This window comes from Equus quagga, chromosome 18 (assembly GCF_021613505.1).
Source record: "Equus quagga isolate Etosha38 chromosome 18, UCLA_HA_Equagga_1.0, whole genome shotgun sequence".
Lineage (NCBI taxonomy): Eukaryota > Metazoa > Chordata > Mammalia > Perissodactyla > Equidae > Equus > Equus quagga.
Window position 1 is genome coordinate 19,934,007 of NC_060284.1, and position 13,531 is coordinate 19,947,537.

At 36.5% G+C, this 13,531-nt stretch overlaps 1 protein-coding gene across 4 annotated transcripts in view; it reads right to left on the minus strand.

The window, feature by feature from the left end:
• Window positions 1–13,531, minus strand: part of TTLL7 (tubulin tyrosine ligase like 7) — a 132,952-nt gene that overhangs the window by 38,406 nt on the left and 81,015 nt on the right. For all 4 annotated transcript variants that reach the window (XM_046645386.1, XM_046645388.1, XM_046645385.1 and 1 more), the window contains exons 14-17: window positions 10,634–10,720; window positions 5,692–5,890; window positions 2,015–2,217; window positions 847–981 (exon numbers count right to left, since the gene is read on the minus strand). In XM_046645386.1, coding sequence (XP_046501342.1) covers window positions 847–981; window positions 2,015–2,217; window positions 5,692–5,890; window positions 10,634–10,720 — 624 coding nt within the window. The remainder of the gene's footprint in view (window positions 1–846; window positions 982–2,014; window positions 2,218–5,691; window positions 5,891–10,633; window positions 10,721–13,531) is intronic.

The following is a 13,531-nucleotide window of genomic DNA, read 5'->3' on the forward strand; positions in this document are numbered from 1 at the left end:
CTAGACAGTTGCTTTTAGACGGGTCTAAAGCAATGCTAAAAACTGAAAAAAGCCAAGCACATGGCTGGCTTTTTATCCCACAACTGGCCACTAGATGGTGCCTTCCTCTGTGGGAAAAAAATCCAGGGAAACCAGAAAACAATGTTCTATAACTGAGGAATTACCCAGGAATGACAATTTGAAAAAGATGTTTCAGTGAAGAAATGGAACTTTGAATAAAGAAATGCCCTTTCACCAAAAATATTTGAATAACTTGAACCTTCTTTCTAAATTAGGAGTAAGTCATCGACTTTCACATGAATTTCAGGACTCCCAGCCGTTATAGAATATTCCACTGGGTGGTGCAAAGATGTGTGTGTAACAAGAAGAACATACACAGCATAAGCCATTTAAAAATTTAACCAAAACCATACAAGATGTCACATTCAAATATTCTTGACATTTATGCCCAGGGCCCCACTTTTCTCATTACTATATCTCATTCCATATTAGATCTTTCTAAATCTTTATAGAAGCAGGTTTAACTTGCGATTTCTTTAATCACTAAGAACAATAATTATTTAACATTAATTATTCTCATTTGATGAAGCAGCTGTATCATTAAAATAGGACTACACACTAAAAGGGATTTTGCATCGTTGATTCTAAATGTGATCTCACTGCTCGTGAACCATAATAATTAAAATAACCCCTGTATATTGTAAAGCTTGTGGAGGTGGAAAAGCACATCAATTAAGTTTGCTATGTCATTGAGAACAATGCGATCAGGAAATAAAGTTTAATATTTTAAGAAGAAGAATAAAAATGTATGAGCTCCTTGGAACTTTCTGTACATCACATACTCACATCTTCTATCAGAAGTAGTGACTCTGCATCTGATTTTCCTGGGAACCGGATCTTCATGTCCTTGAGAACAAATAAGGTCTGACTTGTTAGATGGTCTTCTTGTTCTTTTGTTCTCAGTTGCCGCAAAGACTCACTCTTAAATTTGAAAGAATACAGATATTTGGAGGGGGTCTTATTTCATTGTGCCACTATAATCTGAAAGATATTTCTAGGTAAAAATGATGCACTTTTAATTGAAAAAAAATAACAATGAAAAAGGAAGAAAATAATTTTTTTACATTTATTCATAGGATTCAATTCTTAGGATTAAGTGGATCTGATTTCCCAAGAGTGTCTTTCACGTTTCCATACAGTTGTATTTTATTTAGCTCAAAATACTAAAATGAAAATAACGAATGTTTAAAAAAAGACTTCCTGGTCAGTTTCGTTTGCTCCATAGATACCACAGCCAATTCTTGATTAGAAAAAAAATAATTCATTGTTACCAAGTGAAATTCATTGACTTATATTTTCTAGACTCTTCCCTTTGGAAACATTATCCACATTAAATAAACAAATTAAATAAATCCCCTGTCTATGTGAAGGTACTTGGAGTGATCTATTTGAACATCTATAAGTAAGCCTGGTTACAAAATAAATTCACTGACTTCCTCAATACTGAATCTCTGGGATTCATGCTAAGAAGGGAATACTATGTGTTAATTTAATATACAGAAAACATTATAAACAATATTTCACTTCAGTGCTCTAAGGACAATTTATCAATGGTTTATGTTTTTAACCTATTAATCAATAGTCCAATTAGGAAAAAATTTCCATACAACAAATTCCCCCAAATTTACAGATATGCTGCACAACACAATGCAAAATCATATATTTACTCAGATGATTTTTCAACAAAATTATCCTACTCCATCAGCAAATGGAAAATAAAATGCTATTCTCAGTGTCCATCCTTGAGTTCTGTGATATGGTGAAGTCTGCTTTTAAGAGTTCACACTAAGTTATAGGCTAAGATAGATACATAATCCAAATTCCAGGAGAGCATGAGCTGAATTATAGAAAGGATCTGAGGTTGAATCCATCCTCCTCCCAGCTGACCCCTTTGCCACCTAAATCCTGAGTAAGTGCTTCCTGTAATCTTGAAGGAGCAAAACAGACGACTTACCATCTGAGAGTTAGCAGAGCTGGCATCACTACCATGAGGCAGGTGCCTCATGTAGGAGGAAGCACGGTTTAAAGAATGTGACCGAGACCCTGACGTTGGCCGGGATGCTATCATTTGTTGAGCAGAAAAGGGGCGGTTGTCCGCACTGGAAGGTGACTGAGAAGAGATGGACCGAGGGCAACTGACTGAACGCCTTATGGAGCCTATCAGTGGCGAAGAAGGATAGTATAGTAGCAGAATTAGTAGAAGTTTCCCACTGTATTGGGTCTATATAAACTAACGATTAGACTACATCGTAGCAGGGCGGCAATAAACATCAAAGCAAAGGCATCATCTTGAGGACACGAGTTTGGAGATAATTCTTCAATTTAAACAGTGAACTTGGTGTAGAACCCCTGTCATGTATGAGGAATGGCTATCATAAGAATAATACTTACACAGTACTTTAATGTTCTATTCTTGAGATATGACATAAAAGAACCAGAAGAAAGGAAAACTAACATTAATGGAGCACCTTCTACAAGCCGGGCATCGTGCTAAGTGCTACACTTTTATCTTAATTCTCACAGTAATCATTCGACGTAGGAATCTGTATTACCTGGAGGCTCAGAGAAGGAACTTTCTCAAGGTCACACGACAAGAAAGCTGCCAAGCTCTGGTTTAAATCCTGACCTGTCTAATACCAGTGTCCTCCCTCTGCCTACAGTACCATGATGCCATCCACTATCCTTGGGTTAGACTGGTCATTTATTAGAATCTGTGTATGGGTCAGAAATAGAGCATTTACAGTGAGATTCATAGGGAGTGATGGAAGGGAGTCTAGAGAACGTGCAAGATAGATGGATAAGTTATATAATTTAGGGCCCATGAGGAAAAAAATAAATAAAATAGAAGAAAAACATAAAGATTAACCTAATAGAGTTGAAATACATAATTGGTTATTACAAGAGTAGTACTAGACAGTCTACTTATTGACAGGAGAGAAGAATTAAAAAAAAAAAACTAGATTTAAAATCCCACAGTAAAGATTTAAGTGAAGAAAAAATGTCTGGATCTAAAGAGTTGTTATCAGAACAGACAACTAGGGAAAAACCACAGAATCTTCCCCATTGCATACTGAGAACATTTAAAAAAGAGAACCAACCAACTGTTCCAGGCAAATTTTGATTCCTGACACAAGGAAATAGATTATCACTCAATATGATCAACACTTAGATTTTTTTAGGTTATATACATTCTATATACCCTCTGTTCTATATTCTCTCTCTGCTTGGTTGTAATATATCAATCTTCATTAATGAAATAACTTAATAAAACTCACATGAAGGCAGGTTGAATACCCAAATATTTCTCTTCAATAGCTGTTGAAAAAAAATTTAAACCTTTATAAAGGCAATGGACATAAGTCTTATATTTAGGGATGTATTTCTAAAGGATATTTTGGACAGATAATAAGCCTAATACTCCTCATTTGGTTCTGAAGAGTACAAAATAGTATATTCATTCAAGCTAAAAAAGATGTTAAAAAGAAAAAAGCTTCCATTTGCTCCAAATGTTAACTTCCTTGTGAACCAGAAAATCATACCATTTTTTGAAAGGACAGTGCTTCTAGAGAAGGGCTGTGTGGGGAACAGACCACTCATCAATCTTCTACTAAGAAGATACCCAAAAGCATGTGCTACAACCTATATCTTTGTCCTGCTTTCTTTGAGGGCTTAAGGTGATGCTTTGGACATATATAACCTGATATGGGTGCAGAAGGAAAATATCCTTTCTCCTGAATCATTACAGATTCCCATTTTTCCCCTGTATACATGGGAAATTCAGACAGAATAACTAAGTAGCTAGATATGTCAATGAAATTTAGGTAGATTAACAGAAAGTGGTTATAACTTGCATACACAAATTACGTGAGAAAAGGATTTCATATAGTTTTGTATATGACTATCTTATATCAAACCAAAATATATCCTTTGAAAGTATGACAAGTTTGAATTTCCTAAGTTAACTATCTACAATAGAAAGTGTTACACATAATCTGGATTTTTTTCCTTCGTCATCAGCATCACGTTGGAGAGAAACTCAAGGAGGGTTTGTGGCTATGATATCCCTTAGTGTAAATTAAAGAGAGAATATAAAACAAAGTGAAGCCCTTGTTGCAGTTTCTAATGACTATAAAAATAAAATACAACTAATAAGGAAAAAGAAATGTAATTGAATTAGGCTAGCTTTAAAATGAGAATTCACACTTTAAAACATTTTTAGTACTCTATTTGTCTGATCTCAATTTATTAACCTATTGTTTTGAGAACAAAGAACAATCTCAGAGCTCAGGGACCCCAGCAACTTTTTCTCAGTCCTGCCCTTATCCTCTGTTGGTTCATGCTATTGGGGATGCATGCATTAACCAACAGGAGAGGAGTTCAAAAACAGACAAAATCTGCAGAGGACAATGTCAGCTTCCAAAAGAGAAACAGAGCCATACTTACACAGAGACACACTGAAAGTACGTGAGGCATCTTTAAGAAAAAAGGAAGCAATTGACAAAATAACTTACAAACTCTGGAACAGGTGCTCAATAAACATATCTTAAATGAGGAAATAAATAAACAAATGAAATGGAACAAAATAGATTATCTGCCCTCCAAACACATAAATCCTCAAAGACAGCAACATTACCATGTATCTTTACAGAATAATTTGAAAGTAAAAGAAACACCGTTAAAATCTTCATCTATTAGTTCTGCATTCCTCAAGCATTTTGCCATAAGTCTGGAAGGTCAGGCTTAAAATATACACATTATCAGGGAAGCTAACATATTACACCATTGCTGAAGCTCAACAAAGCCTCACAATTGTGTTTACTGCATGATTGAACTGGTCAATTTAGTGGACCCTATAACAACAGAGGACAAGGCAGAGATACGAGAGACAGAAGGTAACAAAGTCCTGCACTGGAGGTAGGGTCAGGAAGGGGTCCAGCTGAGCCCGGGGCGAGCAGCAATACCACACTGGACACGTGGGATGAAAGCAGAATCACACACTCAGTAGTGGACATCTTGAATCGAAGAAGGAATGAAAGACAGGAGAATGGAAGAGAGAGACAATGTGAAAAGAAATAGAGGAGGAAAGAGAAAAAGGGAAGCAGACAGAGAAGCCGAATCCTTCCTGTGCACCAAAAGCCCTGACTTCAGTTCTTCCCCAGGATGAAAAGGGGAGGGAACAAAACTTCGACTCTTTCACAGTTGTGCGGCTCACATACATGAAAGTCAAATGCCTAGAGAGATACACACATGTTAAAAAAAGACGAGACTATAAAATAAAATGGGTGACAGAGGTAGGGAAAGTGGAGAATGGAATGAGAATAGATATTGGCTTAAAAGAGAATGCAATTAGCAGATCAGCCATGGGTCACATTTTATAAAATCCAAACAAACATCTAGGACTTAACAAGTATCATGGAGTCTAAAAGAATGGAGCAGAGAGATCCTTTCAGTTTGCAGACCTGGAAAGGGATTGCGGGATGCGCCCAGCCTGGGTGGGGAAAGAAGTAGGAAGAATCCAGGTCTCCTCACACACGACAAGGGTTCGTTTGGCCCAAGGTCCTTTTATTGAGTTCAGTAATTTCAGTTCCATAATTCTTCAATTAACAACTACATTAGAAGAAATTAACTTACTGGATTGTTGGATTAATTTGTAGTGGCTGGACTGTTTAAGATCATACGTAACTTGCTTTTCTCCTCTCTTATTTTCGTATTCCTCCTTCCCACTGCCGTCTGATTCTGAAGAGCTGCTGCTGCTGTCGTAACTGCTCTCGCTGCTGCAGTACTTCTGTCTCTTCATCATCTCTGTACTCTCGGGCATGGAAGACAGAGGCTAAAACAGAGGGAAACATGGCATTTTGTTAGAATTCCAAAAAACAGTCTTATTAACATGATTAGTTACTTTTTCTTTTTTTTGAGGAAGATTAGCCCTGAGCTAACTAATGCCAATCCTCCTCTTTTTGCTGAGGAAGACAGGCCCTGAGCTAACATCCGTGCCCATCTTCCTCTACTTTATATGTGGGATGCCTACCACAGCACGGCGTGCCAAGCAGCGCCATGTCTACACCCGGGATCCGAACCAGCGAACCCCGGGCTGCCAAAGTGGAACGTGTGCACTTAACCGCTGCGTCATTGGGCCAGCCCCAGTTACTATTTTTAATTTCCCACTTATGCTTTCTGCTTTTCACTGAAGCCTGAAAATTCCCCAAAGTACTATTGCTACAGTGGCTGCTATTGGCCTACAATGCTACTCACTAATTGTTCTGTTTCTGTAAAATTTTCTTTTTTAAATGATATAGGTCAGTCATGACAAGGAAAATGTTGTTTTTACATTATTGGAATAAAGGACCAGAGTATCCACAAAGAATAACAGAATATAGAGAAAATATTTGAGAAAAAATATAAAAATCAGAAACATAACCAGCTTTTCCTCACTCCATGCAGAGAGATTACTCACTACTCATCAAGACTCGTAGATGCAAATTTTTTCATTAATGTTCAGAGTCACTCAATAAATGTGTTTATGTGTGTGCTTGTGTGTATGTGTGCTTGTGAGAGGGAGAGAAGAGGAGAAGAAGAGAGAAGGAGAGGAAAGAGGGCCAAGAGGGGCAAAGAGAATAAGAAAGCAGCAGCTAGACAGACCACTATAAGTAAACTAAGTCCACATCTGAAAACAGAGCCTATGAGCCGATCCACTCAAACAGTGTACAACAAGAAGCAAGGTATTCCTTACATATCTAATTCACTGTGGACATTTTTACAAATAAAAATTTTTAGTTAAGTATACACTTTCCATATTGGTTATGAACAACTCATATCTTTTCTTGGAGGATTCCTAACTTTGACACCATAGGGTCTGACCACAATAGAGCAACCTTGCTTTTGCTTGCCCATGCTACATGAAAAAAAGGGATATAATGTAAAAATGAGTATGGCATGAATTTTTTAGAGGATAGGTGCCACGTGGAAGGGTAAATCTGTAAAGACTCAAAATGTCACGCTATTATGTTCCAAGATCTCTATTAGAATCACTTGTCTCCAAGCCTCCCAATCAATGTGTTTCCAATGATGCCAGCTGAAGGAATAAGAGACAAGGGAAGTGGGACAGCTTCACTTCAGAAGAAGGTGCACATCCAACAAGAAGACAGTTTGAAACTTAATCATTTTCAGAAACTATTTGTTACACACACCATATGCCTCTTATTCCTGCTGGGAAAGGCTCCTGCAGTTGTATACTAGTTTCTTGTTCTCTGTTAAATCAAACAAAAATGTTTCGATGTTAGCATACGCCATAATGAAACCCTTGGCTACCGTGGGATTTCACTGAAATAAGGTATATCCTCTGACTAACAGCACAGGATGAAAGATAAAGAGAAATAGCATTTCACGAAGTGCCTGGAATACATAGTAAGCCAAAGCATGATCTTCCTAAAGTTCCTTCTTTGCAAAGGATGAAAAATAAAAGCAGGAAAGTAGTTTAATACACTAAGGTACCAACTTGTGTTTAAAAGTATGTCCTCCTTTTGATGGTCTTATATTTGCTGAGCACTAACAATGTTCAAAGAGATATGCATAGAAACATTTACCAGGTACACAATCATCAAACATTTTGACAGTCTTGGGGAATATGAATTCTAGAGGAAGGATGTTTCTTTAGAAGCCTAGCATACCCAGAAGAAACAGTGGCACATTCAGGCTTGCTAGCAGTGCCTTCCTTCATGTAGGCAAACAGCTTTAAGGTTTCTTAAGGAGCTTGACTACATAATGAGTTATTCGATCATATAAAGAATCAAAAGGGGAAACGGAGAGCTGAATCTTTCTGCCATATATGCATTTGGGAGTTCTTGACCAAGACACTGTTCAAGCAATAATTAATAATAAGTCACGGCAGCACAAACTCTAAAGAGTGCCTTAACTACAAAATGGAATTTGTAAACTGGCATTGGTTTTGACACAAACCATACTACTTACTTTTATGTCCAATTTTATTATAAACTGGGGCATATAAAGAAATATATAAATGGTATAAAGAATAATAAAACAAATACCCATGTACCTAAGCTGAAGAAAAAGAACAATGCTAATACTTTATGTGGTGCTTATTATTTATGTACCTCAATAATATTTCTTAGCTTCTCAAATAAGTGAAAAGTTATTTCTCCTGGTACAAGTTTCATTTAACCTTGACTATCTTCAATTATTCTTCCATCAATAAACACACTGGAAATCAATGTTTGGCATGTGATAATGTCTCTCTAAAAAGGAAAGGCTGCTTTGAAGTCTGGCTTACTCCAGACCCTCACTGTACATAAAGTCAAAAGTTATAAAAATGCTTTTACTTCAGACTGATTATGCAGCTTTCATTCACTTTGAAATACTGCTGGCATTAATAACTACAGGAACTAACCAGTTCATTTCATTTCAACAAGTATATTGTTAGTTCCTACTACTTGTCTGGAATAAGAGGGTTTGAAAAAAAAACATACAATGTGAATTCTGCCCTCCAGGAGGTTATATTTTTATTTAGATGATAAGCCTTTTTTGATAAGGCAAAGGAAAATACAGTAGAAGGCTGTCTCAGGGCCTTTGCATTTGCCATTCAGCCACGAATATTGTGCCCCCAGGTTGTCTCAAGTCTTGTTTGCTGAATTGCAATAATATACAAATCTTGGAAACTTCCCAATGTTTTACAAAGTGAAGCAATGATTCACGAAGGCATTCACTTCTACAGATGTTCTAAAATACGTTTGTCCCAAAGGAATTACCAACGATATCCCCCACAATTCTTCAATATACAGCACATAATTCAGAAGAACAATGCCTGACATCCAAGGTCTCTGGTCTCCACCAGACACTGTGTATCTTTCACCAGGTTCATATTGTACCATTTTAGTCTCTGAGAATCTTCCACTTGAGTCACACCAAACTCTTCGTTGTTTCTCCAACACCCTATGCAGTGTCACACCTCCGTGTCTTTGCCTTTAATGTTCCCTCTATCCTAAATGTCCTTCCATTCCTCTTAAATGTTTAGGGCACCACTTGTTTTCCAAGACTCAATTCAAATGGCACTTCCTTTATGAAGCCATCCACAGTCTACGGATCTCTCTCTTCTCCATGCTGCTGTAGCACTTATTACATCACTTGCCACAATACACCCTGGTTTTTAGTTCACCTATCTACTCTTCCACTAGACAATGAGGTCCAGCGGAAACATTCAACAAATTTAACTAATGGTTTTTGAGAACCTACTAAGTGCCAGACGCCATGCTAGGTGCTAGAGATGTAAAAATGAAAATATACTTCCTACCCCCAAGGAACTTACAAGTTCATACGAGGCAAACATGCCAGCAATTATTTGTCACAACTGCTCTAAGAAAGTGTTATTTGTGGCACAGCAAGAGAAGGAGGGGAAGGAAGACCCAAGTCTAACTGGGGAGGGAAGGAATATTTCACAAAGGTAGCAATGGTTCAGCTGGATTAGGAGGGGGTCTCTAATCAAGCAATGAATGACTGATTTTTTTAAAATAGGCAGGCATTCCACAGGCAGGGAAAAAGCATGACAGCACGACAGAGTATGATGTGTGTAAAGACACAGAGATAGCTTAGTATTGCTGAAATGCAAAGTAAAAAGAGCAGAATGAAAAAAGTTTCCAAGATTTTACAAATTCAACTCTTTCCTACTCTATAGCAAAGGCTTTGACACGTTACAAAAGAACACAAGGACGTCATCACCATAGAGCAGATGTAGGTTAAGCAAACACCTGCCCATTTTGGCCAGCATGACAGCTTTCTATTTACTCCTAGAAACTCTACCTATTTTAACTACCACAATATTTCAATGTTGCTGGGTCAGCAAAAGATGGGGCTCCCCACAAGGATCCTTAGAGTCACGATTTGCCTTGTCTATCATGCTACACACATCTCTGATAATTATATATTTAGAGATATGAGGAAAACTTAATACAGGCATACCTCGTTTTATTGCACTTTGCTTTATTGCTGTTCACAAATATTGCATTTCTTAAAAGACTCTCCACCAGCAAAAAAGACTGTGACCTGCTGAAGTCTCAGATGGTGGTTAGCATTTTTTAGCAATAAAGAATTTTTTAATTAAGGTATGTAAATTTTTTTAGATATAATACAATTTCACACTTAATAGACTATAGTGTAAACATAACTTTTATATGCACTGGGAAACCAAAAAGTTATGTGACGCATTTTGTTGTGATATTCACTTTATTGCAGTAGCCTGGAACTGAACCCGCAGTAGCTCCGATGTATGCCTCTACTGAGTACAGAATAATGGTACTAGTTCTGGGTCCCTCTTGGTCCTGACTCATAGGGCTTTCACTAGCATTAGGGAAAGAATCAAAAAAATGAGGGAAACTAACAAAACAGAACTTCTGAGTGTAAGATAACATCATCTTCCCAACTCTATCTGCACTGGACACATAGTCCATTCAGTTTCTTGAAAGTGGCATCCTTCATTCTTCTAGTGAGAAATATAAAGGGAAAAACAACTGTACTTAGTAGTTGTGCAACAACTCTGACACTAAGGAAGGTAGAGATACCGCACCTTTGGTCCTCGAGGCTTGGCAGTTTTGCCCATCAGCTTTTCATCATCAATTTCACATTGCTCCAGAAGATCCAAAATATCTTCCTCCTTAAAAAAAATATTTAGTTAAAACTGTGATCACTAATGTATCCAGAATTTTTCCAAGTTCATTAATTTTCATAGAATATTTTACGAGGATTCCTGAAACTATTTAATGAAAATTGCTCAGATCAAATGAGAAATAAAGGATCACGGCAAATACTCTTAAAGAAATTTTCACTAAAATATGACCATAAAAATAATATATATCAAAGGGAAAAGTTATAAAAACATCACATCCAAGTGGATGTTGAACAAACCAGAGCAATAGCAATATAATAGCTATACTGAAAGGAGTATAATCTACTGATTATATTCATTGAGTTATTTATCTAACTTTTAAAAATATCAATCTTTATTTATATATTTATGATTTATATTTCTATGTCTTAGAAAAAGTTTTTGAAGAAACTAGAAATCTCACTGTGCACTGGAAATTTGTAAAATAAGTTACTCTTCATCCCATTCTAAGAAAGTTTAGCTATTAAAAATACCAAAAGACTTTTGTTATAAAGTTTTGCTTAAATAATAATCCTACAACAAATTCCAAGGAGAGCAGCACAAGATAAGTAAAAAGAAACTTAAGGAGTTCTGCTTCTGTTTGGGAGAAGGAAGTTCATAATAGACTATACTTTCATCCTAACTGCTGGAAAAAGACAGATAAACTAAACAATCCCATTTTTTAAGACATCAGAAAGCTGTGGATAAAAAGTAGTGTAAAGGAACTAAATACCAGAGAGGGAAAAGTTCCTCCTAGGTGAGCAGAGATGAGTAGCCACTTTCTATTTTAGGGTCATTTGTCAAGTCTGAACACAGATGGGCAGAGATCAGGTCTGTAATAGGCAGAGAGATTCTGCTGGGACAAAGAGAATCCAATGGAGTTTTCAATGGTCATGTGGGCTACAGTGACATCTAGAGGAGCCCCACAGGTCTGGTTCTCTTTACCTGTTGGTTCTCTCCAATAGCAATTTTAGTGAGTAGGTAGTGGAGTAGGAGGATGGAAAGCCAGAAATACTTCTCTGTAGTCTTATAGTTGTTAGATACCAATACCAATAGAGAATGAGGCCTGTAATAAAAACTGAATGCATTTTACCCTGAAGGCATTTTATTCCAGAGGTAAACTAAAACTACTATAACCCAGGCTGAACCTAGTTCAGCTTTTCTTTTTTTGATTGAAATATATTTGACATATAACATTGTGAAGATTTAAGGTGTACAAAGTGTTGATTTGATACATTTACATATAGTTAGCTCCTCTATCACATCTCATAATTATCATTTCTTTTTTGTGGTTGGAATAATTAAATCTAGTCTCTTAGCAAGTCTGAAGATTATAATGCAATATTGTTGTCTATATTCACTATACTCTGAATTAGATCTCTAAGACTTATTTACTACAAGTTTCAAGTTCGTACCCTTAAACAACATCTCTCCTAATCCCCCATGCCCCTAAGCCTGGTAACCACCGTTTTACTCTGTTTTTATGAGTTTGGCTTTTTTAGATTCAACATGTAAGTGAGATCATACACTATTTTTCTTTCTCTGTCTGACTTATCTCACTTAGCGTAATGTCCTCAAAGTCCATTCACGTTGTCATGAATGGCAGGGTTTCCTTCCTTCTCTTGGTTGAATAATATTCCATTGTATAGATACACCACATCATCTTTATTCATTCATCCAGTCACACGCACTTAGATTGTTTCCATATATTGGCTATTGTGAATAATACTGCAATAAACATGGGAGTCCATTTAACTCTTTTGATACCCTGTTTTCATTTCTTTGGGGTACATAGCCAGAAGTGGAATTGCTGGATCATATGGTAGATCTATTTCTAATTTTTTTAAGAACCTCCATAGTGTTTTTCATAGTGGCTGAACCAATTTACATTCCCACCATGCATGTACAAATGTTCCCTTTGTTCCACATCCTTGCTGATACTTGTTATTTCTTTTCTTCTTGATGATAGTCATTCTAACAGGTGTGAAGTGATATCTTATTGTGGTTTTGATTTACATTTCCCTGTTGATTAGTGATGTTGAGCATCTTTTCATGTACCTGTTGGCCATTTGGATGTCTTCCTTAGAAAAATGTCTATTTAGTTCTTCTGCCCATTTTTAAAACAGATTTTGTTTTGTTACTGAGTGGAATGAATTCCTTATATATTTTGGATATTAACCCCTTATATATGGTTTGCAAAAACATTCTCCCATTTTGTAGGTTGCCTCTTCATTTTGTTGATAGTTTCTTTTGCTGTGCAGAAGCTTTTAAGTTTGATATAGTCCCACTTGTTGATTTTTGCTTTTCCTTAACTTTTATTTGGCTCAAAGTGATAAGTCCCTCACCCTAGCACCCTGAAAGAAAAAATATATGCCTTCTTCTGGAGAAAACACTATGAGTTTAATATTTATGATTCTTTTATAAACAATGTCTGTCAAACAAACAAAAATTATAGGACCTTCAAAATAATGGAAAAATGTGACCTATAATCACAAGGAAAAAACATCAATAAAAACAGGTCTATAAATGATCCAGATGCTAAAATGGACAAGGATTTTAAAATAACTAGTTATGAGTCACTTAATGATGGGGATACATTCTAAGAAATGCATTGTTAGGCAATTTCGTTGTGAACATCATAAAGTCTCCTTACACATACCTAGACCGTATAGCCTACTACACATCTAGTCTATATGGTACTAATCTTATGGGGCCACTGTCGTATACGTGGCCCATCGTTGACCGAAACATCACTATGTGGTGCATGATGGTATTATACACATGTTAAAGAAAATTGATGAAAAAATGAACACAATGAAT